Genomic DNA, 24,597 nt, shown 5'->3' with positions numbered 1-24,597 from the left:
TTGATACTCTGGCTGCATTTATTTTATTTTATTTTATTTTATTTTATTTTATTTTATGTGGGAGATGATAATCAGGGAGAAGATTGGTGAACTACATTTGGGTCACTATCAGTGCACACCTACACATGAAGACATAGAATCTACAGCAAGAATTTGGTGGAGATGGGAAGTGTGGGTGGAGGGGAACGTGAGAAGGCAAATACTCCAGGTTGTTGCTGAAATCTGGGACAGCGCATTGCTTTTCTACTGGATGCAACCGATACACAGCTCAATATTTGCAGGTGACCCTCACTGACCTGCAGAGCCATGACGGTAGGAATAGTACCTTCTCTTAGAGCTGTTGGGAGAATTTAGAGATGAGGTGGTGCACCTGTACCGGTGGAAAGAGCTGTGTTCTCCCACGGTTCCTTTCGCGCCCAATAGGGGGCGCTCAGCGGGCTTTGAGGCAGAGCTCATAGGTCGGAGGGATGTTGCCAAAGCCCGAGACCCTGGGTGTGATATCTATGTCATCGGGCGGCACCAGCGGGTGTAAAGAGAAGTTCTGAAGGATGGAGGTGAAGTAGAGAAAGAGTTCCATGCGGGCCATGGCCTCGCCCAGGCAGATGCGCTTTCCTGTGGGCACAGGGGAGGGCGAGAAGTCGGCTCATATCTGCACTGGGATGATAAGGGTGTGGGGAGCTTTCTGGCTCCATCACCCTTCTGACCCTGCTCAGCATCCCTGGGGTCATGATAATACCTACTTTGTGGGGTTATTATAAAGACTCTTACAGAGAGTGCTCAGCTTGGATTTGCCATTTATAGGGGGGCTCAACACGTGGCAGCTACTTCTCTGATGGTTTGATTCCACCAGATCCCAAGATGGAATGGTTCTAAAAAATCCTTGAATTTGAAGATTCTGTGCATTTCAATTTCTCAAAGCTTTATCAAATGGCTACTAAGTGCCAGATACTAGTGAGGAAAAAAAATTTTGAAAAGAAAGCTCACACTTAAAGAGTGCTTACTACTTGTTGGTCACTCTTCCAATAGTTTGGAGAAATGAATCTCCATTTTAAAGATTTTTCTTTTGGGGCGCCTGGGTGGCGCAGTCGGTTGAGCGTCCGACTTCAGCCAGGTCACGATCTCGCGGTCCGTGAGTTCGAGCCTCGCGTCAGGCTCTGGGCTGATGGCTCAGAGCCTGGAGCCTGTTTCCCATTCTGTGTCTCCCTCTCTCTCTGCCCCTCCCCCGTTCATGCTCTGTCTCTCTCTGTCCCCAAAAAAATAAACGTTAAAAAAAATTTTTTTTAATAATAAAAATAAAAAATAAAGATTTTTCTTTTTAATTTTTGAGAGAGAAAGAGAGCACGTGCAAGTGAGCAGGGGAGGGGGAGAGAGAGAGGGAGGCACAGAATCCCAAGCAGGCTCCAGGCTCTGAGCTGTCAGCACAGAGCCCAGTGTGGGGCTTGAACTCACGAACTATGAGATTATGAGAACTATGAGATTATTTTTTTTTTTAGGGAGAGAACACAACCATAAGCTGGGGAAAGGTAGAGGGGAGAGCGGGATGGGGGGGCTCTTAAGCAGGCTCTACCTTCAGTGCAGAGCCAGTGGCTGGGCTATATCCTATGACCCTGGGATCATGACCTGAGCCAAAATGCAGAGTCAGAAGCTCAACCAACTGAACCACCCAGGTGCCCCATGATTCTACCATTTGTAAATGGTGGGGTGAGGTCCTCTTTCCTAACCACAGCACTGACTCCAGGTTCAATGTGGTTTATACTTAAAATACTATTCTAAGCTAGTATGTCATGGGTCACAAGCTACTGTTCATTAGGCAAAACCACCTGCTGCCTATTTTTGTACTGCCTGTAAACTATTAAAAAGAAAACCACAGGCCCAAAATGGAATCACTTATGTTAGGCCAAGTCATCAAACCAGGCTCAATATCTAACCTAATGGCAGTTTCAACCTCCCTTCCCGAAATGGAGTCTTAACCAGTTAGGAATTGTTTGATCAACTCCAATGAGGTGAGCTGTCACATGTACCCTCTCTGTCCCCCAAAGGAAAATGAGGTAATTCATCTAATAAGGCCCCCTGCTTTTCCCCTAGGGGAAGGTGACCTTGCCTGAAACAATCCTTTCTTTTCCTTTGCTAATAACTTCTTGGCCACCCTCCTTCCTATAAAGACCTTCCATTTCTACAAATCACTTAATAAATCCAATTATATATTCAAATTCACTCAACTGAATATTTGTTCTTTAAGAAAACTAAGAATGCAGGGGCACCTGGGTGGCTCAGTCAGTTAAGCGTCTGACTTTGGCTCAGGTCATGATCTTGCAGCTCGTGAGTTCGAGCCCTGCATCAGGCTCTGTGCTGACAGCTCAGAGTCTGGAGCCTGCTTTGGATTCTGTGTGTCCCTCTCTCTCTGCCCCACCCATGCTCATGCTCTGTCACTCTCTGCCTCTCAAAAATAAATAAACATTAAAAAATTTAAAAAATATACTTTAAGAAAATTAAGAATGATTTTCACATTTTAAATGGTTGAAAACAATCAAAAGAAAGGTAACATTCTGTGACATGTGAATTCAATGAAATTTAAATTTCTATGTCTATTCAAATTTCATAAATAAAGGTTTTTGGCATCACAGACTTTCTCATGCATTTTTGTACTGTCCATGATCACTTCTGCAGGACAGTGGGGCAGTTGACTAGTTCAGACTGTATAGTTCAGACAGATACAATATGGCTGGTAAAAACTAAAATATTTTCTATTCCATCCTTAACAAAAAGAGTTTGCTGACCTCTGTTTAGTGCTACTCCTTTTCTAATTATCAGAGTCAATGCTTCTAATATCCTATGATTCCAAGATTCTGGGATTCTGGGAAATAACATTCAACTTCCATTCAGACTTGAATGTCAAATACAGACCAATGGTTGGGGGGGCACATCTAGCATGTTCCTGGGGTGAACTCAGGCCATAGAAACCTACCAGAGGAAAAAGGTACAAAGGCTTCATTCTTCTTGAAGTGGCCCTGCTCATCCAGGAAGTGTTGGGGATAGAAGGCATCTGGGTTGCGGAAGTATTTGGGGTCTTTGAGGACAGAGCCAAGTAGAGGGAACACATCGGTGCCCTGGGATGAAAATGGAAAGTTATGAGAAATCAGTGTTGGAGGATGGGAGCGGGTTACCAGGGGGAGAGACAGGTGGGGTAGAGGAAGAAAGGGTAACAATGAACCCAACTCCACCTTGGGCAGAAGGTAGCCTCGGAAATGAGTGTCCCGGATGACATTATGGGGGACACCCATGGGTACGATATCTGTCAGTCTCTGTATCTCATGGATCACAGCGTCTGTGTAGGGCATCTTGGCTCGGTCATCCACACTTGGGATTCGGTGTGGTCCAATCACCTGGTCAATCTCTTCATGGATCTTGGCTAGAAGGGGCCAGAAAACAAAGCAGACAAGGACACAGGGCGTGTTTCTAAAAGCCAAGGCTAGGCTATGGGTTTGTATCTTTAATACCTGTGGACCCTGAGGGAGCCAACCATGCGTGTTTGCATTGCCCCTTTATTCTTAACACCTGACACATTGGTGGGGTTAATAAATACTCGTCAGACCATTGGGAGGCACACAGCCTGGAGTCTTGAGTGTCCACTGGGATGTTTGGTATTTATCTTGAAAGCACGAACGAGCAGGGCAGTGTCCCCATCCCAGATAGGCTTTCATACACAGACTTTTGACAGACTGGGAAAAAAGTACAATACATAACGAGGATAAGATGGAAGCAAGTGACAGTAATTATGTAACAGGAATTAAGAACACTATTGGTGCAGTTACCCCTCCCTGCACCTCCTGGATGAGTGACCTTGAGGCAAATGGCTTTACCTTCTGAGCCTGTTTCTTCATCTTCCAAATGGGTGTGATGGTCCAAGTTCACAGAGTGGTAAAATTTACATAAAATCCAGTATGCAAGTAACTAGAACAGCACCTAGCACATAGCAGGTGTCCATTAAATATGTGATGATTTAGATTAGTAAAACATGACTAGGACAATGGAGGAGAGACTAGAAAAGTTTGAGTGGAATCAAGTTAATCTCTCCCATCATCTATAATGAGGAAAAAAATTTTTTGGCTTGTTTTGAACTGCATTAGAAGGGAGAGAGGCCAAAATTAGGGGTTTTCCTTAAGCAAGGAATAAGTTCCTCATCACTAGAATTACCCAACCAGACCAGATTGCAATTTGTTGGAGATGGAGTCTGTCTGATTCTGGCACTATAGTCAGCTAAATAATGTCCATCAAATATATCTACCTCCTAATCCCTGGAACCCATGCATGTTACCATATAGGACAAAAAAGACTTTGAAGACCTCATTAAGTTAAGGATCTTGAGATGTGGTGATTATCCTGGATTATTCAGGTTGGCCCTAAATATAATCACAAGTGTCCATATAAGAGGGAAGCAGAAGGGTCAGAGTCAGAGAAGAAGATATGACAACTGAGGCAGAGAGATCTGAAGATGCTATGCTACTGACTTTGAAGATGGAGGAAGGGTCATGATCCCAGGAATGCAAGAAATACACCTCTCAGAGCTGAAAAAAGCAAGGAATCTGATTCTACCTTGGTTTGGCCCAGTGAAAACGTGTGTGAACTTCTGAACTCCAGCACTGTAAGATAATAGTTTTTGTTAATTTATTATGACAGCCATAGGAAACTAACATAGGCACCAAGTAGAAGATTCAATTAAATGGCCTTCCAAGCCAGAGATTGTGAGATTCCATATCCCGAGATTCTGAAGTGTGAAGAGTGTAAAGCTATGGGGTTATAAAGTATCGAGTGTACGTCTTCTTCTCCGTTGGGAGTGGGAGTCACCAGGTAAGCAGTTCAAGTGGACCCTCACCTTCCACCTCAGGATGCTTCATCATTAGCAGCAATCCATAACGTAGTGTAGAGCTCACAGTCTCTGTGCCCGCAAAGAAGAGGTTGAGAGTGGTGAGGACCAAGTTCTTGAGATTGAACTCCGTGTGGGGATTATTTTTATCCTGAAAACGAGAGGGATAGGAAATCGAATTACCTACTGTCTTTATCTTCTTCTTTTCTCCCTTTGTGAAAACACAACTGATGGGTAAACTAAGTGGGTATCTGGGAGAGGAAATAGCCAAAGCAAAGTTCCTGGGGCAAGAGGGCGCCTGGTGTGTTAGAGAAATAGCAAGGAGGAGGCCAGTGCGGTTGGAGTGGACAGTGAGGGGAACAGGAGGTGAAAAAAGTAGAGATTTGAAAGTTCTAGGACATTAAGCTATATAATTGTAAACTTCCAAGTGCTGAGGTTTGTATAATAAAAAATATATATGTTTCTAAAATTCTAAGACTCTGTGATACAGAAGTTAAATTTCTACATATTGAAGACTTTTAAGTTTAAACTCATGCTTAAAGACTTATGGTCTAAGCTTCCCAAATTCTAAGATTGTAAGGACTGGTTTTCTGTATTTGTAAGTCTCTGGTAGTTGTAATCATAAATGATTTAAAAGGGATCAGGTTTTAAGTTTCATTGCTCCTAAAATTTTTAGATTCAGAGTTTATTTTAAAGGTGTAAGAGTTTATGTATGCTTTTACAGTTTCTATATCTCATCCATAAATAAAAGTCAACCAGGTGAAACAATACTTTCTCTTTTGTCTATAACACGTTTATAGGTTAAAGTTGCAGTTTATAGGCTAAAGATAATGAGAGGAAATGATTGGGGAAAAGGGAAGAAGTACCTGGTGCATCTTGATGAGGAAGCAGTCAATGAAGTCCCGAGGGTTTTGTGGGTCAAGAGATACTTCGTTGATCTTGACCCTCGAGGCAATGAAGTCCTTGAGCTCCTCTATCAAGTAGTAGATGCGATTGTGTCTTCCTGGCAAATATTGCATGACTCCAGAATACATGTCATATAGCTGTAGGGAATAGGCAAAGAGGGTTTGTCAACAATGGGCACCTGGGGTCAGCATAGGCTGAGTCTGGAGCCAGATAGTCAGGCTGAACATCCAGCACTGGGTCTGAGGATTGGGTGAGTCCATTTGCTTCTTGGAGACTCAGGGCATATTGATACTTGCCTCCCTGGGCTGTGGGGAGGATTAAGCGAGGTATAGGCAGATGCTTAGTTAACTGAGATTGGGGGTGGGCAGGGAGGTGGCTGGTGGGCACCTGGGCCCAGGGTGTGCTCATCTCAATGAAACTCTCATTGATCATCTGCAGCAGCTTCAGGAACTGCTTGTCTTCATAGTCAAAGCGGCTTCCAAAGACGACAGAACTGATGACATTTGAGACAGTGCGGCTCAGGAAGAAGGTGGGTTCAATGGGGGAACCTGGGTGATAGAAATTGTCTATGTTAGAGGCAGTGATTAGGAGCATGGGATGGGGAATCATTCAGTCACAGATATGAGTCTTGACTCCACTGGTTCATAGCACGTATTAGTTACTTCATTTGTTTTGTTTTGTTTTTTTGTATTTTGAGTCTAGATTTCCCAGTCTGCAAATTGGTTTAGTAACCACTAAACCTGAGGCTTCAATATAATTATCCATGTGAAATGCTTAGCACAGTCCCTGCATGTAGTAAGTACTCAGAAAATGCTAGTGGAGTTTAATCATCACCTTTTGGCATTAGTATTTAATTAATTGTGTTTGTGCTGTACAGTCACAGATTTGGGAAAGAAGTTGTGGTATGGGACACATTATGGGAAAAAAGGATGGCTGAATTCTGTGTATCTCTATCAATGACTCCATTTGAGCTATTAAGAAAAATTTTCCCTTGGCCTCAGCTGCACCATTTAAAATAGGATTCTGGGGGTGCCTGGGTGGCTCAGTCAAACATCTGACTTCAGCTCAGGTCATGGTCTCACTGCTCGTGGGTTTGAGTTCCACATCGGGCTCTGTGCTGACAGCTCAAAGCCTGGAGCCTGCTTCTGATTCTGTGTCTCCCTCTCTCTCTGCCCCTCCCTGTTCATACTCTCTCTCTTTCTCTCAAAAATAAACATTAAAAAATAATTTAAAAAAATTTGAAAAATAAAACAGGATGCTGGATTGGGGGACAATTTCTCCAACACAAATACAAATAATTTCTGGGGGTACATGAATGTTCAAAGCCTTTATGTAGACTGTTTAGCATCCATGAGACCCAGAAGAAAAATCTCTGATTTTGAGAAATTTATCTATCTCTTATCTATTCATCTCTGTAGTTCTTAGCTTCTATGTCTTTTCTTCTCCAAATCCCATTGGTTCCAGACCTTATTTTGGGGCAGCGATCAGACTCCTTAAAAAATATAATCAAATGGGCTTAAGAGTTTCAGATCTGCAAGATGAAAAAATTCTAAAGATCTGTTTCACAACAATGTAAATATACTCAACACTGAAAAGTACACTTAGGAATGGTTAGGATGGTAAAAATTTATGTTATGTTTTTATAACAATTGTATGTATGTGTTATATGTATACAGATATATGTAATTAAATTTGATCCTGTCACCAGAAAAAGGTGCTAATTTACACATTGTAAAAGTCTGCATATGATTTCAGGAGCTCATAAAATTCTTGAGATCCACTGATTAAAGCTTCTGCACAAGTGGTCTTGAAGGGTCTTTCACGTTAACTTTTAACATGGAACCTGGCTGGAAATCTTAGTGAACCCTTAGTCTTTTTCATCCTTTCCCATTCTAGAGCTTTCTCCCACCAAGGCCCATCTTCTCATGACTGCGCTCTCTATAACCATTCAGTCATCTTGTAGCCCTGCCCCTTGTGACCTCCATACCCTTGGTCTTCCGTAATTCTTCTAGTAAGAAGCCAGCCTCCTCCTGGATCCGCTCCTCAATGCTCCGTTTTCCCATCCCGAAGTCCCGAAGAATTGTCAGGGAGAAGCGTCGGAGAATCCTCCATCGTTCTCCATTAGCCAGAGCTACACCTGCCAGAATCTCAATGTCAGCCTCCTGCCTCCCCTCCCCTTCCTGTGTCCAACTCTGTGATACACAAGGATTGGGATAAATTATGAAAGCTCTAGACTCTGCTCTCAAGGAAGCCCCTCCCAACTTCCTAGGCTTGATGGAGAGACTATGGTTCCCTCCCTACAGGACCTCAAAAACAGTCTAGGATTGAGATGGAGGGAAAGGAAATTAGGCTGGCAATGATTGGGGGAGTTGAAAGAGAGTTTCTTACAGGATAAAAACCCAGAACAGGATAAATAACTGGATGGATGCATAGGAATGTGGAGGGAGGTACAGATAGAATGCCATACACAATATCCTGGAATGGGGGACTACTTCTATTTTCTCATACCGTTTGGATTCTCTAGACATAAGCATGCATATACACAGAAGCTTACACCTGTACATCAGTAAACTACACAAAAGGAATTCCCTTCTAGTAAGAAACATTTAGAAATTGCTAGATGTGCATGGATTGACGAATTAATGTTTGGAAACTTAATGAATTATTTCAGTGGATTAATGAATGGAAGGAAGAGCTTTTGACTGGAATGACTGATGAATGGAGAAAGACTCAATGGATGAATAAAGAGTTAATAATAGATAGTTTGAGATAAGAGGATAATTGGTTGGAAAGATATAAGGATGGAAAGATTAATAGATGAGTGAATGATGGAAGGGTTAATGAATGAATGGATGAATGATGGATAGAGGGGTAAATGGAAAGTTAATTCATAGATGTCTAGATGAATTGGATAGAAAGATATTTGTATAGATGCTTGGGTGGTTAGTTGGTTGAGCATCTGACTCTTGATTTCAGCTCAGGTTATGATCCCAGGGTCTTGGGATCAAGCCCCCCGTTGGGCTCCACACTGAGTATGAAGGCTGCTTAAGACCCTCTCTCCCCCTCTGCCCCTCTCTCTTGCTCATGAACTCTCTTCTCTAAAAAAAATAAAGAAAGAAAGAATAAGAAAGGCTAATTAATAAATGGATTTTTTGGTGGATGTATGGATCAATGGAAAAGTGGATAAATGGAAGGAGATGTATGTGGATGGATGGATAGAAGGAAGTATGGAAAGAAGAGCATGACACAGCTTGGAATTGAAAGGTGTGGGCAGTTAGAGATGGGTGTATAGATAACACTAAAAAGATATCTACTTAAATGGAGGCGGCAGAGACCTAAGGGTTGAGTGTGTGTATATGTATAGAGAAATAAGAAGTTTGGCTATAAGGGCTTCAGTGGATACACATTAAAAACAAAAGTAATGGGGCTGATACGCAAGAATCAGAGGGCTTGGGTTCAAAACAAAATGGTTCTACCACTTACTATATAATATTACCTAACCTTTCTCACCCTCAGTTTCTTCATTTGCAAAATTAGCAAGACATTAATATTCTCTCAAAGGAGTCAATGTAATAATTCATGTACAGCACTTATCAAAGAACTGGGGACATAGGGAATGTATAATCATTTTGTTGTTGTTGTTACTTACCATAACCTTGGAAGTTTCGCTCTATTGAAGCCAGTTCTCCACGGCCACTGAACTCATCAGCTCGGTCTACCAGGGCCTCCTTCACTGCCTCATGTCCACACAAAACAACTACAGGCCGTGGACCCATGTACACAGTGAAGACTGGGCCATACTTCTCCCTGAGCTAGGAGTGAAGGAAGATATAAGAGGAAGGAGCTATCTGGAGCACCAAGTATAAACCAATCAAGGACTTTAGGGGTGGAAATTTCAAGGGAACATAAATGTGGGAATAACAGATAAAAGTGAGTCTTGGGCTTGGAAGGACTATTGAGAAAAAGGCACAGATGCCTTGGATCCTGTGATCCTGGGTAAGACACCCCCCCCCCAACACCTCCATAAGCCTTAGTTTCCTCATCTGTAAAATGGTGGACCTGGGTGAGCTAAGCTCCAAGATCTATGCTTCTCTATCTGCAATGCTTAATTTCTAGAACCTTAAGATTTCATGATACTGAGTGTCAACGTTCTAAGATCATCAGAGAGCACGAGTTCTTGTGTTCAAGGGTGTAAGGTGCTGTGATTCCAAAGTCCTGAGATTGTGAGAGTCTTAAGTTCCAGTGTGCCAGGAGTCTGTGTTTCCAAGAGTTTAAGATTCTGCAATTTCAGTATTCTAAGGTTTATGAAGTCTATGTTTCCAAGAGTCTGTGTTTTGGACATTAGAAGGTTATACATGTTTCTATGGAATTCATTGCTTTTGGCTCTGTGAGAGGAGTAGTCAGACTTACCTTCATGAAAGACTGAAAAGTGGCATCAGTACGGACTTGCAACAGGTTCCCCAGGAAAGGTATTGGTGTGGGACCAGGGGGCAGCTTCCCCCCCTTGTGTCTCCTTTTCCAGGCAATGAGGATAAGTAGGCAAGACAAGGAGAGTGCCAGAAAGATGGTGAAGGCCCCTCCCAGCTCCATGGTGCCAGGTTGAAGGGTTGTGTCCAGGGCACCAGATCCTTCTTAAATATGTTCTGGAAAATCAGCTGTGCAGAAATCTGAACACCCTGAGATTCAAGTTTTCCGGGTAGGGATGCCATTAGAGAGGATATTGCTTTATCTGGAGGGTGGTTATATAACCTATAATCACCCACCTGAATAAAGGTGGATTGAATTCACCCAGGGAAATCCAATGGGGCCATCCCTCTTTCTTTATATTTCCAGTCCCCCAGCTCAACCTAGTTCAACATGTCCTGGTAGGATATGGGAGGCAGTTGAACATCATTTTTAGGCTGTTGTGTTTAGGAATCAGATAATCTGGGTTCAAATTTCAGCTCCACCTTTTCTTCACTGGGTAGGGCGCCTAACCTTCTTGGCCTCAGTTTCCCTATCTGTCAAAAATAGGGTAACCACACTGTCTTAGAAAGTCTTGGTAGAGAACAAAGATGACTCCTTTCTCTTTGCCAGACCATAATTCATCAATTAAAAAAAAATACAGTAAGATGAAGATTTGGAATAGCAAAAGAAATAACTCAGTTGAAAGGGTTTTATTCAACAAGTTCTCTTGTTTCTACTCAAAGTGCTACCATTGCTAAATGGTAATAATCAAAGATTACTTGGGTTGATTTAGCAGGACTTTGCTGGTGTGTGTCTGTGTGTGCACATTTATTTTCAAAGTCTAAGATATAGAGGCCACCTCTGAGCCCCACCTCTAGAAACATGGCCTACTGATTGCTGTCTATCTAAATAAACGGTTTTCAGCACTTTTTGTACCAAATACCTGCCAATCTTCTTTACTGTTCTGAAACAAAATTCCTGGGTATTATATCCTACCTATACATGTTATTAAACAAAATCAAATGCCCTTCTCATGTGTCCAGATTCTCAGACTTGGAAAATAAATCCCTTAGTGAACCTGCAGGTTTTGGAATAAGACCTGGCTGGCTGGGCTGAGGTATGCTGTGTCCAAGAGAAGTGGTGGGGATTCTGTGAAAACTGAGTGACTCCCAGTGCACCACCTTTTGGATCTTCTACAGGCCACCAGGATGTCTTTTGTGGGGTAAGAGTTAGCTTTAGGCTGCCTCCTATGACCCTCACAGTTTTGGTTTCTCCCTTCCATTCTGATCTCCTTCCCGACACACACATACACTTACACCCATTCGGGAATAGTCCTTTAATTAATTGTCTGTGATGGTGGTGGTTGAGTCTGGTCTTTCTGTTCAGACAGGAAAAGAGAAAGTGTCCTTAGAACAGCCCCCTTCACCATCCCACTCTAGGCAAGAAGCCAGGAGGAGAGACACTTGAACTAAACGGTGCAAGCAAGTTAAAGAGGAAAATTAACTGCAGAGAAATGCATGGACAGGCAGATTGTGCCAAGATAGAGACCAAGGCTGGAGAGAAACAAAGGAGAAAAGAAAGGTGCAGAGAAACAGAACCAGAGTGAGATCAAAATAGAGCGGAGAGAGACAGAGAATGAGTCAACTATAGGTATCAAGGGAGACACAGAGACCAAAGGAAATTCAAAGAAACAGAGAGAAGGAGAGACAATCAGAAAAAAACAACAACAATGAAGCTTCAGGAGACAGACCTAGAGACTGAGAAAGAGAAACATGGCCAAGAAAGAAGAAACAAGAGGAACCTAGAGAGCTAGCGCCCCCTCCCTCTCTCTCCTCCTCCCTCAATCATTATCAAAAAACCATTGACTCAGAGGTGGAGATGGTCAGGGAGACAAGTCAGAGAAACAAAGAGATACGGAGACAGAGAAACACCCAGAGCAAAGTGAAATGGAGAAGCAATGATTTGAGCTTCACAGGGTGTGTGTATGAAATGGAGCCTGGATCCTTTTATACCTAGCCATCTGCCCCTCCTTCTGGGACCAAGACATGCTATGATGCTACCGGGGATGTCATTATTTATTTATTGTCATCTTTGTGCCAGGCACTGAGTTGTGTGCCTAACAAGCAGGATACCTTCTAACCCAAATGAGCAGCTTACAAGGCAGGGCACGTGGATAATGGCATACGGGAGGCAACACTCTAGGGGTCTGGAGACTGACATGAAACCCTTAGGAAAGTGAGCCTCTCCCTCCTGGAGCCTTCCTCCTCTGTATTTGGGGTATGATAACATGAGTACCTCCTTCATAGGATTTTTGAAGCTTGCCACAGAATAAAGAGCTCAACCGATGTGAGGTTTTTAGCATCATTAGGTGGTTGTAAAATAGCATGATCCTAAGATTGTCTGAATACACCTTGGACAGTATCTGTGCCTCAGTTTTCTCATCTGGAAAATGGTACAAATGATTGTATTGATCTTTTGGGGTTTGGGGCTATTCAGTGAGTTATGGCACACAGCAAGCACTTAACAGATTAGTTAAAATGAAAATTACAGCACCACTGGTCAAGGAGCCAGGACCAGGAAAAGCTGAGTGAAGAAAGGACATGGAAATCTGATTTTTTTTTTTTAAAGAGGCAAGATAAGTGTCTGGGAGATCATCATGCATCATCTAAGAAGACCCATTATGGGAGGTGTTTTATGGGATGGTTCCAAGACTGAGATAAACAACTTCTCCAAGTTGGCATTTTTTTTTAATTTTTATTTTTTAATGTTTATGTATTTTTGAGAGAGAGAGAGAGAGAGAGAGAGAGAGAGAGAGAGAGAATGAGCAGGAGAGCGGCAGAGAAAGAGGGAGACACAGAATTGGAAACAGGCTCCAGGCTCTGAGCTGTCAGCACAGAACCCGACGTGGGGCTCAAAGCCATGAGCCCGACGTGGGGCTCAAAGCCATGAACCACGAGATCATGACCTGAGCTGAAGTCAGATGCTTAACCAACCGAGACACCCAGGCGCCCAAAGCTGGCAATTATCTAAGATTCTGTGGTTCTCAGAATCTGTTCTAATTTTTGAGATTCTATGATTTTCAGCTTTCGGTAATCTGTGGGTTATTCCAGTTGGAAGTGGAGATGAGCTTTAGAGAAGGGAGGAACTGTGGGGAGAGGGGCAGAATGACTTCTCACCTCCTCCTGGATGTTTTCAGCAGCAGCAGGAAGGTACAGCTGGTGCATACCTGTTGCTCTCCTTCACAACCAAAATAAACTTGTAAAGTCTTAGGAACCACATTCTAGATGGTGACTGTGGTGTGGGGAACATTTTTCTATTGGAGAATGGGAAGGATAGTAAATGGGGCTTCTGAATTTCTTTTCTTCTGCTAAGAAAAATTATTCAGAAATTATTCAAAAACAATCTAATAAAGAAAAAAATGATTATAGGACTTTTTCCTGTCAAGTAGGCATACTTTCTAACGGGTCCATTTAAAGATAATCTCATTCCAAAATTGGAATGTTACTTTGTTTACACAATTAACCAGGGTCCAAGGTTTTTACAATTCTGCCAAACAGCTAAGATGATAGTCATGATGACTATCTTTTCTGTTTGGTAGAGATGGTGACCCTCCACCAAAATTTAAAAAAATAATAATGCCATAAAATCAGACAGTAGTAATTTTGTGTTTAACTCAGAACTTCTTTTTTTTCCTATAAAAAATCCTAGTGTTTCATTTGTCTTTTGAACCAGCTTTGTTTACATCTGGTTCCCTCATTAATGGATTAAATAATCTTTGTCACGTGTACATCTACTTTGAGAATTATGTTCTTATCATTTTGAGAATTATCCTTCCTTTATTTTCCTCATTTTCTTCTTCTCTTCCTTCCTGTCTCCCTTCACTTTTCCCCTCCCTCCATTCCCCCCCTTCTTCTCATTTCTTTCTCTCTCTATCCTCCTTCTCCCTTCTCTTCCCTCTTTTGAAGACTCTCCTCCCTATCTTCCTTCTTTCTTCCTTGATTCTCTCTCATCTCGCTGCTTCCCTCATTTTGTCTTTTCTCTCTTCTTTCTTTCTTCCCCCATCTTCCAACTCTTCCTCTACCAAATGGTGTAACATGTGCATATCTGTAATGCCAGAAGAAGATGAAGAAGAGAGACATAACGGGACAGTGAAACTATTACAAAAAAGAATGGCCAAGTTTTCCCCCCCAAAAGTAGCAACAGACACCAAACCACAGATTCAAGAAGTTCAAAGAACACCAACTGAGTAAATACCAAAAAACCCACATGTAAGTGTATTATATTCAAACTTCAGGAAACCAAAGACAAAGAAAAAACTTTGCAGGAAGCCAGAGGAAAAAATACACCTTACCTATGAGGAACAAGGATAAGTACAACAAACTTTTCTCAGAAATCATGCAAGCAAGAGGGGTGCCTGGGTGGCTCAGTCAGTTAAGCGTCTGACTCTAGGTTTTGGCTCAGGTCATGATCTCATGGCTCATGAATTTGAGTCCCACATTGGGCTCCTCACTGACAGCGTAGAGCCTGCTTGGTATTTTCTTTCTCCCTCTCCCTCTGCCCCTCCTGTCTCTCTCTCAAAATAAATACATAAACTTAAAAAAAAAAAAAAAGAAATCATGTGAGCAAGAAAAAAATGGAGTGACATCTTTTAAGTGTTGACAGAAAAAACTGTCAATCAAGAATTCTATATACAGTATTCTGTATACTTTTGAGTGAAAACATCATTCAAAAGTAAAGGAGAAATTGTAATAGTGATGTATGTGTGGCAGATGGTAGCTATATGTGTGGTGAGCATAGCATAATATATAAACATATTGAGTCACTATATTGTACACCTGAAACTAACGTCATGTTGTGTGTCGACTAAACTCACATTAAAATCATTTTTTAAGCAAAGGATAAATGAGCACGGTTTCTGTTTGGGATGATGAAAAAACTGGAAATGGATAATGGTGATGGTTGCACAACATTGTGACTGTACTTAATGTCATTATACTGTACACTTAAAAGTGATGAAAATGGTTTATTTTATGTTACATATATTTTACCAAAATGTAAAAATGAAGGGCAAATAAAGACTCTCATAGACAAAAACAAAACAAAACAAAACAAACTAGGGCTGGGGGAAAGGGGTTATATTGCCCCCATACTTATCCTTATAAGAAATATTAAAGGAAGGGGCTCCTGGGTGGCTTAGTTAAGCGTCGGACTTCGGCTCAGGTCATGATCTCACGGTTTGTGAGTTCGAGCCCCATGACGGGCTCTGGGCTGACAGTTCAGACCCTGGAGCCTGATTCAGATTCTGTGTCCCCTTCTCTCTCTGCCCCTCCTCTGCTCATGCTCTGTCTCTCTCTCAAAAATAAATAAACATTAAAAAAAAATTTAAAAAGGAATATTAAAGGAGGGGCACCTGGGTGGCTCAGTGGTTGAGCGTCCTTCTTCACCTTGGGTCATGATCTCTTGGCTCATGAGTTTGAGCCCATATGAGGCTCACTGCTGTCAGCCTGTCAGTGCAGAGCCTGCTTTGAATCTTCTGTCCCCCTCTCTCTGACTCTCCCTGACTTGTGTTTTCCCCAAAATAAATAAATATTAAAAAAAAAAAAAGAAATGTTAGAGGAATTTCTTCAGTCAGAAAAATATGATTAAGGTCAAACTTGTATCTACAAAATAAATGAAGAGAGTTAGAAATTTAATAAATAAAGTTTCAATATATAGTATTTTTTATTTTTGCTTTTTGCTCTTAATTGCCACCCAAATAACTATTTAAAACAAAAGCAGTAATAATGTATTGGGTCCTTATAGCATATGTGGAAGTGAAATATATGACAACGATGGCATAAGAGATAGGAAGGAGGAATTAGTAATATACCATCTAAGGTCCTTTCACTGCACACAAAATGGTATAGTTTTATTTTAAAATAAAGACCTACAATTTAACATTGTATATTGTCTGGAGCAACCACTAAACTTTTTTTTTTTTAATTTTTTTTTCAACGTTTATTTATTTTTGGGACAGAGAGAGACAGAGCATGAACGGGGGAGGGGCAGAGAGAGAGGGAGACACAGAATCGGAAACAGGCTCCAGGCCCTGAGCCATCAGCCCAGAGCCCGACACGGGGCTCAAACTCACGGACCGCGAGATCGTGACCTGGCTGAAGTCGGACGCTTAACCGACTGCGCCACCCAGGCGCCCCTAAACTTTTTTTTTTAAAGGTATAAATAATATGTCACAAGCATAAAGAAAATGGTATCATAAAATATACTCAGTTAAAATCAGAGCAGAAAGAAAAAAACAATATAACCAATATAAAATACCTAGCAGATGGTAAATTTTAATCCAAATACATCAATAACCAGCTTAAATGTCAATGGTCTAAATATACTAATGAAAGAGGCACCTGAGTGGTTCAGTTGGTTAAGCATCTGACTCTTGATTTCAGCTCAGGTCATGATCTCACAGTTGTGGAATCAAGCCGTGTGTTGGGCTCCGCACTAAGTGTGTAGCCTGCTTAAGATTCTCTCGCCTCCTCTCCCTCTACCCCTCCCCACTTGTGTGTGTGTGTGTGTGTGTGTGTGTGTGTGTGTGTGTATGTATGCACATGAGTGCTCTCTCTCAAAAATAATAAAATAAAATAAAATAAAATAAAATTTAAATATACTAATGAAAAAACACAGATTGCCTGATTGGGTAAAAAAGCAAGACTCAACTATATGTTGTCTATAAGAAATCCGTATCCAATATAAAGACCTAGATTAAAAAATCAAAATAATGAAGAAAGATATACTATGAAAGCCTAATTCAAAGAAAGCTAGAATAGCTATATTAATTTTGATTTAAACTGTAGATTTCATAACAAAAAAAATTATCAGAAAGAGGGATGTTACATAATAAAAAAGAAGTCAATTCTTCATGAAGACAAAACAATCCTAATTAATATAATAACATATTACATAATAACAGAGCTTCAAAATATACAAGACAAAAACTGACTGATCTGAAAGGAGAAAGAGAAAAATCCCCAAATATAGCTGGCGACATCAACATTCCTCTCCCAATAATTGATAGAACAAGAAGGCAGAAAATAAGGAAGGTTATAGATGACCTAAATGGCACCATGAACCAATTTGACCTACTTGGCATCCATTAAGACTCCATCCAACAATAGCAGAACACACTTTCTTCTCAAATAAACATGAAACACTCACTAAGATAGGCTATATTCTTGGCTATAAAGCAAGTCTTAACAGATTAAAAAGAATAGAAATAATATATTGTGCATTCTTGGACCATAAAGGAATTAAACTAGAAATTAATAAGAGGAAATATGTTTTTTTAATGGAAATTAGGGGCACCTGGGTGGCTTAGTCGGTTAAGTGTCCAACTTTGGCTCAGGTCATGGTCTTGCGGTTCTTGAGTTTGGGCCCTGCTTCGGGCTCTGTGCTGACAGCTTAGAGCCTGAAGCCTGCTTCAGATTCTGTGTCTCCCTCTCTCTCTGACCCTCCCCCACTCGCACTCTGTCTCTCTCTCTCTCTCAAAAATAAAGATTTTTAAAAAATTAATGGAAATTAACACTCTTCCAAATAATCCATCTGTCAAGCAGACAGTCGCAAATGTAACTTACAAATATTTGAACTAAATGAAAGTCAAAATTTGTGGGATATAGTTGAAATAATGCTTACAGGGACTCTGTAACACTGAAAGCATATATCAGAAAAGAAGGAATATCTAATATCGATAACCTAAGTTTTCATCTTAGGAAACTAGAGAAAGAAAAAATTAAATCTAAAGTAAGGAGAAGGAAGGAAGTAATAAAAATTAGAGCAGGAACCAATGAAATTGACAGTAGGAAAAAAAATTGAATCAATAAAGTCAAAAGCTGATTCTTTAGAAAAGACCAATAAAATTGATATAACCAGTTTAATGGAGATAAAAAGGAAAAAGACACAAATTACCAATATCAGGAATGAAAGAGGAACATCAGTACTGATCCACAGACATAAAAAAGATAGTAGAGGGTGCACCTGGGAGGCTCAGTCGGCTGAGTGTTCCATTCCTGATTTCAGCTTAGGTCATGATCTCAGTTTGTGGGATCTCAGTGGGAGCTGTCAGTGCAAATCTTGCTTGGGATTTTCCCTCTCCTCTCTCTTTGCCCCTCCTCTCTCCCTCCCTCTCTAAATAAATAACTAAATAAATAAACAGACATCTTTTATAAAGATAGTAGAGGACTTTTGCAACAACTCTATGTCTATAAATTTGAAAGTTTAGGTGAAACATACCAATTGTTCGAAAGATGTAAACTACCAAAACTCACAAAAGAAGAAACAGATAACCTGAATGACCCTATGCCGATTAAAGAAATTGAAGTTGTAGTTGAAAACCTGAAGAAGAGGGAGAAGGAGGAAGAGGAGGAGGAAGAAGATGAGGAGGAGGAGAAGGAGAAATAGTAGTAGTAGTATGTGGTACTGTATAATGAATTTGGTAGCATTTTTTCCTTACTTAATAATATGGTTACTACATTGACTTTTTGTGGTGTCGATCTTAAGAAAGGGAGAAAGTTACCCTGTCCATGGATTAAAGACTTGATATTGTTGTTTTTAATGTTTATTTGTTTTTGAGCGAGAGAGACAGAGCACAGCAGGGGAGGGGCAGAGAGAGAGGGAGACACAGAATCTAAAACAGGCTCCAGGCTGTGAGCTGTCAGCACAGAGCCCAACGTGGGGTTCAAATGGCAGGATCATGACCTGAGCCGAAGTCGGATGCTTAACCGACTGAGCCACCCAGGCATCCCTGGTTTTGTTTTGTTTTTTTAATTCTTTTTTGAGAGAGAGAGTGTAAGTAGGTGAGTAGGGGAGTGGCAGAGAGAGAGGGAGACAGAGGATCTGAAGTAGTCTCAGCACTGTCAGCACAGAGTCGCTTGCAGAGCTGAAATCAAGAGTTGGCTCAACCCACTGAGCCACCCAAGCACCCCTAATATTAGATTCTTAAAACATTTCTGAGTTTCTGTAAGAATAATATATTTTTATTAGCAGTATTTAACTGTTGGAATTTCTGTCCCTTTCTGATAGCTGGGATGTGGAATTGATGGCTGGAGCTCTAGCAGTCATTTGCATCATGACATGATCTTGGGAATGGAAAACACACATCATAGAACAAGAGAGAAGAGCCAGACCCTGTGGAGCACCCTACACTGACAACCTCTGAAAGTGTCCAATATGTAAGAGAATTACATTATCTTCCTTAAACCCCTGTTATTTTTTTCTTTTCTGGTTATTTTCAGGTGAACCCACCCTCCACCACACTCAAATGTGCATAGGTAATGAAAACAAAAGAAATGGTTGACCACAGCCAATCCCACTGAAAAAACTGAGGAAAGAGGCAGACTGTAAGAGACAATGGTAACAGGAGTGGATTTGTGAATGCTTCAATCAGAAAAACAGTGAGACCATAAGATAATTTATAATTCTGAAGGGGCTACTGTGGTGGAAACACCAGTCCCAGGGGAACGTATAAGGTATGCATGGAGGCCAAATGAGGGGAGTGGCCAATGAAGGAAAGAGTGATGAGGGAAGAGATGGTGGTGAGGGAATGGCATGAGGTGAGGCAGTGTCTTCAGAGAATTGCAAAGAGCTGATCAATTGAGGAAGAGAAGAAAGGAGATTTAAAAAAAATATTTATTTACTTTTGGGCGAGGGCAAGCGGGGGAAGGGCAGAGCGAGGGAGACAGAGGATCCCAAATTGGACTCCGTGCTGACAGGATGACAGTGCAGAGTCCCACTCGGGGCTCGAAACCATGAACTATGAGATCATGACCTGAGTGGAAGTCGGACACTCAACCGACCTAGCCACCCAGGTGCCTCAGAAAGGAGATTTTAATAACATCCCAAAGGCTATGTGCTTGATTCCACAAGTTATTCAGCTAGTTGCTCTAACAAGCCCAAAATCTCATTATCTTAACACAAAAAGGTTTATTTCTCACTTATACAAGGCTCATGCTGATGTTCCTGCTCCTAACCTAGCTGCAAGGGATACTGGGAAATGTAATCTTGTGTGCCCAGGAGAAAGAAACAGCGTTGGCGAATGCTTAACCAGTCTCTGCCACGATGACATTTGTCATTTCCGTTCCATCATGAGCTCTTCTTACTGTCCTGATAGAAAGACAAATACACGTTTTAACAGACTTTGAATTAATTTTGAAGCAGGACCATGTTTTACTGAATATGACCCTATATCCAAACTGGATTGCAAGGATATTTCTGCTAAGGGGGTCTTGCACATTATTTTAAGGATTTCACAGAAACTCTCTAATCCTAGTTATGGACCCTGGATTAAGATTTCCCTGGCAAGAGGAACTTTAATGACCTTTCCTATAAAGAGTCAGCCAGGGGCCCCAGCTTGTATCCAGGAACACCAAGCCCAGACCTTCCCAAGGAGACCAATTCACTCCAGACTTGATAAGACCCCGACCACGTGGTTTAAGCTTCTCAGGGCTGACCCCATAATTCCCATATTAGTTTCTTAGGGTTGCTGTAACCAAGCACTACAAACTAGGTGGCTTAAACAACAGAAATGTATTCTCTCACAGTTCTGGAGGCTAGAAATCCAAAATCGAGGTGTCAGCCATGCTCTCTCTGAAGCCTTTAGGGGATTATTATTCCTTAAGTCTGCCTGGCTTCTGGTGATTGCTGGCAATCCTTGGTGTTCCTTGGCTTCTAGATGCATTCTTCCAATCTCCACCTCCATCATCACATGGCATTCTCCTTGTGTGTCTATGTGTGACTTCACATTGTGTTCTCTCTGTGTCTGTGTCTCTATTTTCTCTTCTTATGACATTAGCCATTGGATTAGGGCCCACCCTGGTCTAGTATACCTCATCTTAAGTAATTATACCTGCAAAGACCCTGTTTCCAAATAATGTTCCATTTTGAGGTTCTGGTTGGACATGAATGGGGGCGTTACATACTATTCAACCCAGTACAATACCATATCCCTTTCCTCATCTTTTCTGCACCCCATACCATAGTCTCTCCTATGACACCTCTAACAGAAGGCCAGCCTCTTTTCGGATCTGCTCTTTTTCCCCAACCTCAAATCCTGCAGAAACCTCAAGAAGTAGCAAAAGATCTTCCCATGTTCCCTGTTGACCAGTCGCACCTGCTAGCACCTTAATGTCTGTTTTTGCTTCCTCCTACTCATAGACCAGGGCTGGAAACATGATAGGATCTGTCTGGGTCCTTCTTTTAAGGATCTCCCTCCTTCCTTCATGTGCCCAGATTCATGGCAAGCCATGCTGTAGGGAGAGTGGGGTGGGGACAACACCAGTCCCTGTGTCACATCCTTGTGAGGCCCCTTCTTCTTCATCCCTCCTTCTGTCTCTCACAGCCTGGGAGGCTGAAACCCAGGATAAGAGGACTTCGAGTAGAGAACATAGGGTGGTGGTTCAGGCGGTGATGGGAAGTGAGCTTATGTGGTGGGATGAGACTGGTGAATGATTGATGATGAAGAGCGCAGCCTGGATCATCTGGAACCTCCTGGAAGCCCATTTCTGATTCTTCCCGCTGTGCCTTCTCCCCAGAAGGGCCCATCTCATTGTTCCTTCCAATCCCTTCCTCTTTTCTTCTAAAATTGGACAAAGAGATCAGACCCCAACTTTTTCACTCCTAAAAAAAGTCAAAAGAGAGCTCAGGACTCAAGGAGAGGGTCACACTGGAAAAGAGGGAAAGCGAATCAGTCAGTGTGGAATTTCCTGATGAGGGCGACATGGAGAGGGGGAAGGATCAAAGCTGGTAGAAATGGATACAAGCAAGGACTGGCTGGAAGCATGTATGACTGAATGAGGGAAAGGAGGATGAATGGTTGGGAGGATAGACAACAGCATGGGTGGACAAATGGAGGAGAATCACTGGATGTGGATGGATTGATGGATTAGCGAGTAGGAAGGTGGCAAATGTGCGGAAGGTTGTGTGGACTGGTGAAGGGGAGGATGAACAAATAAATGCACTGATAGATGGATAAGAGGACGTAATGACAAAAGAGTGGATAGATGGCTAAATGGATGCCCAGTAGGAGAGAAGAATGGATGATACTGGAAAGGTTTGCCTGGTTGGATGTGAATGGAGGGAAGAATGCCTGTTGATGGGCAGAATGAAGGGAAGGTTGAATGAACCACTGTGGGGGGTAAATTCTTTTTGAAAATGGTGCGGGGGGGGGGGTAGTTAGGGATGAATGGATGGATCTTAGAGTACTAAATCTCTCTGAGGCTGGAGGTGTATGGTTCCTACAGATTTGGGGCCGAGGGGTGTTCAGTTGTAGTCATAAGCGGAATAAATGTTGTATCTCTTAGTATCAGAGACCCAAACATAACAGTGGCTTACGCAAGATAACATATCTCTGACACGCCCGTTTGAGTGTCAGCAGTCAGAGGCTGATATGGGAGCTCCAGTGCTAAGAACCCAGATTTCATCCGTCTTTCACTCCACAATTTCCCAAGGCATTGCCTTGATTTTCCCAGCTCACCATCTCATGCGCTGGGACTGCATTCCAACCAGCAGGGCAATGGGGCACGGGAGTGGAGGTGGTCACACATCACCCCTTCAACCCCAGATCTCATTTGGGCACAGTCTCAATGACATGCCTAGTGCAAGAGAGGCTGGGGAATGCAGTCTTACTTTGGATGGTCTTGGGCTAGAAGGAGTAAATGGATATAGAGGAACGATGAACAGTGTCTGCCTTGGGGATCAACTCGGAGCTGATAGGGAAACAAAAGAAAAACAATCTGCAAACAACACCGTTGATATTCAGCTGAGGCACTCATTGTTATGAAGGTCTGGAATAGTGAGTGGGGTCCCAGACAGGTTCCTGGACGTGGCAGAGATGAACACTTTGGGCAACTTGCTGTTTTTATTCACATGCTTTCAGATGGCAAAGATCACCAGGACAGACATGTGGCAGACAGGAAGAGGTAAAAACCTCTCAGATGTCCATGTTACCAGGAAGAAGGAACCGTCCTTGGCCATGGGCCCTGGAATCAGAGATCCTGGGATTCAGCCTCTTCAGTAACCTGAATACCTTTGGATTAAAATCCTGGGGGTTGGATCCCACGTGGGAGTTGCCACAGGTGTGGAGTTTATGTAACTTCTAGTCTCCTCTGAGCTCACTGTTGAGTGCTGTGTCTTCATCCCCCCCCCCAGCCCCTCCTCACTCATGTCAGCACCCTCCAATTTTGAGAACAGGTCCAAGGTCACGGAATATTCTAGGGTCAGGGAGAACCAGGTTTGAGCTCTGCCTCTGCTTCTTTATTGGTGAGTGTGACTTTGAACAAGACACCTAATTTCTTTGAGCCTCAGTTTCCATTCCCATAAAATGAGATACCCATAACAGTACCTTCCTTGCCAAACCTGGATGTTTGTGCAGATTGGATGTATTTAAAGCTGTCAGCACTGTGGCATTACTATCACTCAACAACCAATTCTTTCTAATCCGGGGTCCTCAGCCCTTTGAAATCTCTTCTCAGGAATTTACTGTAACTGGGGACACTGGAGAGGGCAGAGAGACTGAGCAGGGCTGAGTGCAGACTATAGTCAGTGGCAGGTCATAGACAGACCACAGCACAGACCGCCAGTGGGTGCTAGACCAGCAGGGAGAAGAGGTGGGGGCTGCCCATTCCTGAGCATCTTCTATGCGCCAGTTCTGTGCTAGATTCCCGACTGTCGCACTCATATGGATCTTCACGTCTTTGTGCATCATTTCCATTTTACACATGGACAGGCTGAGGCTTGCCCAGGTTACAGGGCTCTCAGGGGCAGAGTTAGGATTATTAGCACCTCAGTTTGCCCCTCCAGGAACTATCTCCCACCAGTGACTGGCTTGGGGCTCCTGGGAAGATTTGGGGTGGGACCAGCTGGTATGTATCAGAGAGGGGGTAAGAACTAGGGAGACTATGAATGGGGTGTGGAGGTCCCTGCTGCTGAAATGGGGGTGTTGGGAGGGTAGCTGCTTACTATTTTTCTCTGGTGGGTGGGGAAGTGACCTATAGAATTTTCAGGAGCACCATGGTGACCAAGAGTCCCCAGAAAGAAGGGAGAAAATAAAACATTGTCTCCTTTGCTGAAGCTCAAAGTCAGTGGGCTGGGCTGGAAGCCAGGCGTCCTTCCTTCTGTCCTCAGAGACCCAAGCTCAGCTGAATTGGATGATTCTCCAGTTTCCACTGACACTTCATTTGCATTGTTTTGCAATTTTTCTAGGGGCTGAGGGACAGCCCAAGTGCTTGTCTATCTCCTCCTGGAAGCTCCCCATGACTGCAGGCTTTTGTCCTTCAAAAGCTTTGTCCTCAGCCCTCTGGTCTGAACTGTTTTATTCTGTCTACAGATGAGGGAGGCATTTA

At 42.5% G+C, this 24,597-nt stretch overlaps 1 protein-coding gene and 1 long non-coding RNA gene across 5 annotated transcripts in view; one reads left to right on the top strand and one right to left on the bottom strand.

Annotated features, from left to right (window-relative positions):
* Positions 1-24,597, top strand: part of LOC123578914 — a 37,906-nt gene that overhangs the window by 8,095 nt on the left and 5,214 nt on the right. For 2 of the 3 annotated variants that reach the window (XR_006702563.1, XR_006702562.1), the window contains 3 exons: positions 6,209-6,299; positions 19,283-19,431; positions 23,133-24,028. This is a non-coding gene — a long non-coding RNA (uncharacterized LOC123578914). Of the gene's footprint in view, positions 1-6,208; positions 6,300-19,282; positions 19,432-23,132; positions 24,029-24,597 lie in introns of those variants that run through there. The other variant, XR_006702564.1, reaches the window with a different exon arrangement.
* LOC123578912 (cytochrome P450 2G1) lies at positions 141-10,594 on the bottom strand. Of its 2 annotated transcripts, XM_045442266.1 has the most exons (9): positions 10,181-10,594; positions 9,420-9,582; positions 7,758-7,907; positions 6,158-6,318; positions 5,731-5,907; positions 4,874-5,015; positions 3,222-3,409; positions 2,966-3,107; positions 141-612 (listed from the first exon to the last, which is right to left on the bottom strand). In XM_045442266.1, exons 1-9 carry the CDS (start codon positions 10,358-10,360, stop codon positions 431-433), a joined length of 1,485 nt encoding a protein of 494 aa, XP_045298222.1. In that variant the 5' UTR covers positions 10,361-10,594; the 3' UTR covers positions 141-430. The 2 variants fall into 2 exon arrangements, with proteins under 2 accessions (XP_045298222.1, XP_045298223.1); XM_045442267.1 differs by lacking the exon at positions 9,420-9,582 and having other exon boundaries at positions 7,758-7,917.

This window comes from Leopardus geoffroyi, chromosome E2, assembly GCF_018350155.1.
Source record: "Leopardus geoffroyi isolate Oge1 chromosome E2, O.geoffroyi_Oge1_pat1.0, whole genome shotgun sequence".
NCBI lineage: Eukaryota > Metazoa > Chordata > Mammalia > Carnivora > Felidae > Leopardus > Leopardus geoffroyi.
Note: the sequence above shows the minus strand (reverse complement) of the source record. Positions and strands in the feature narration are given on the sequence as shown.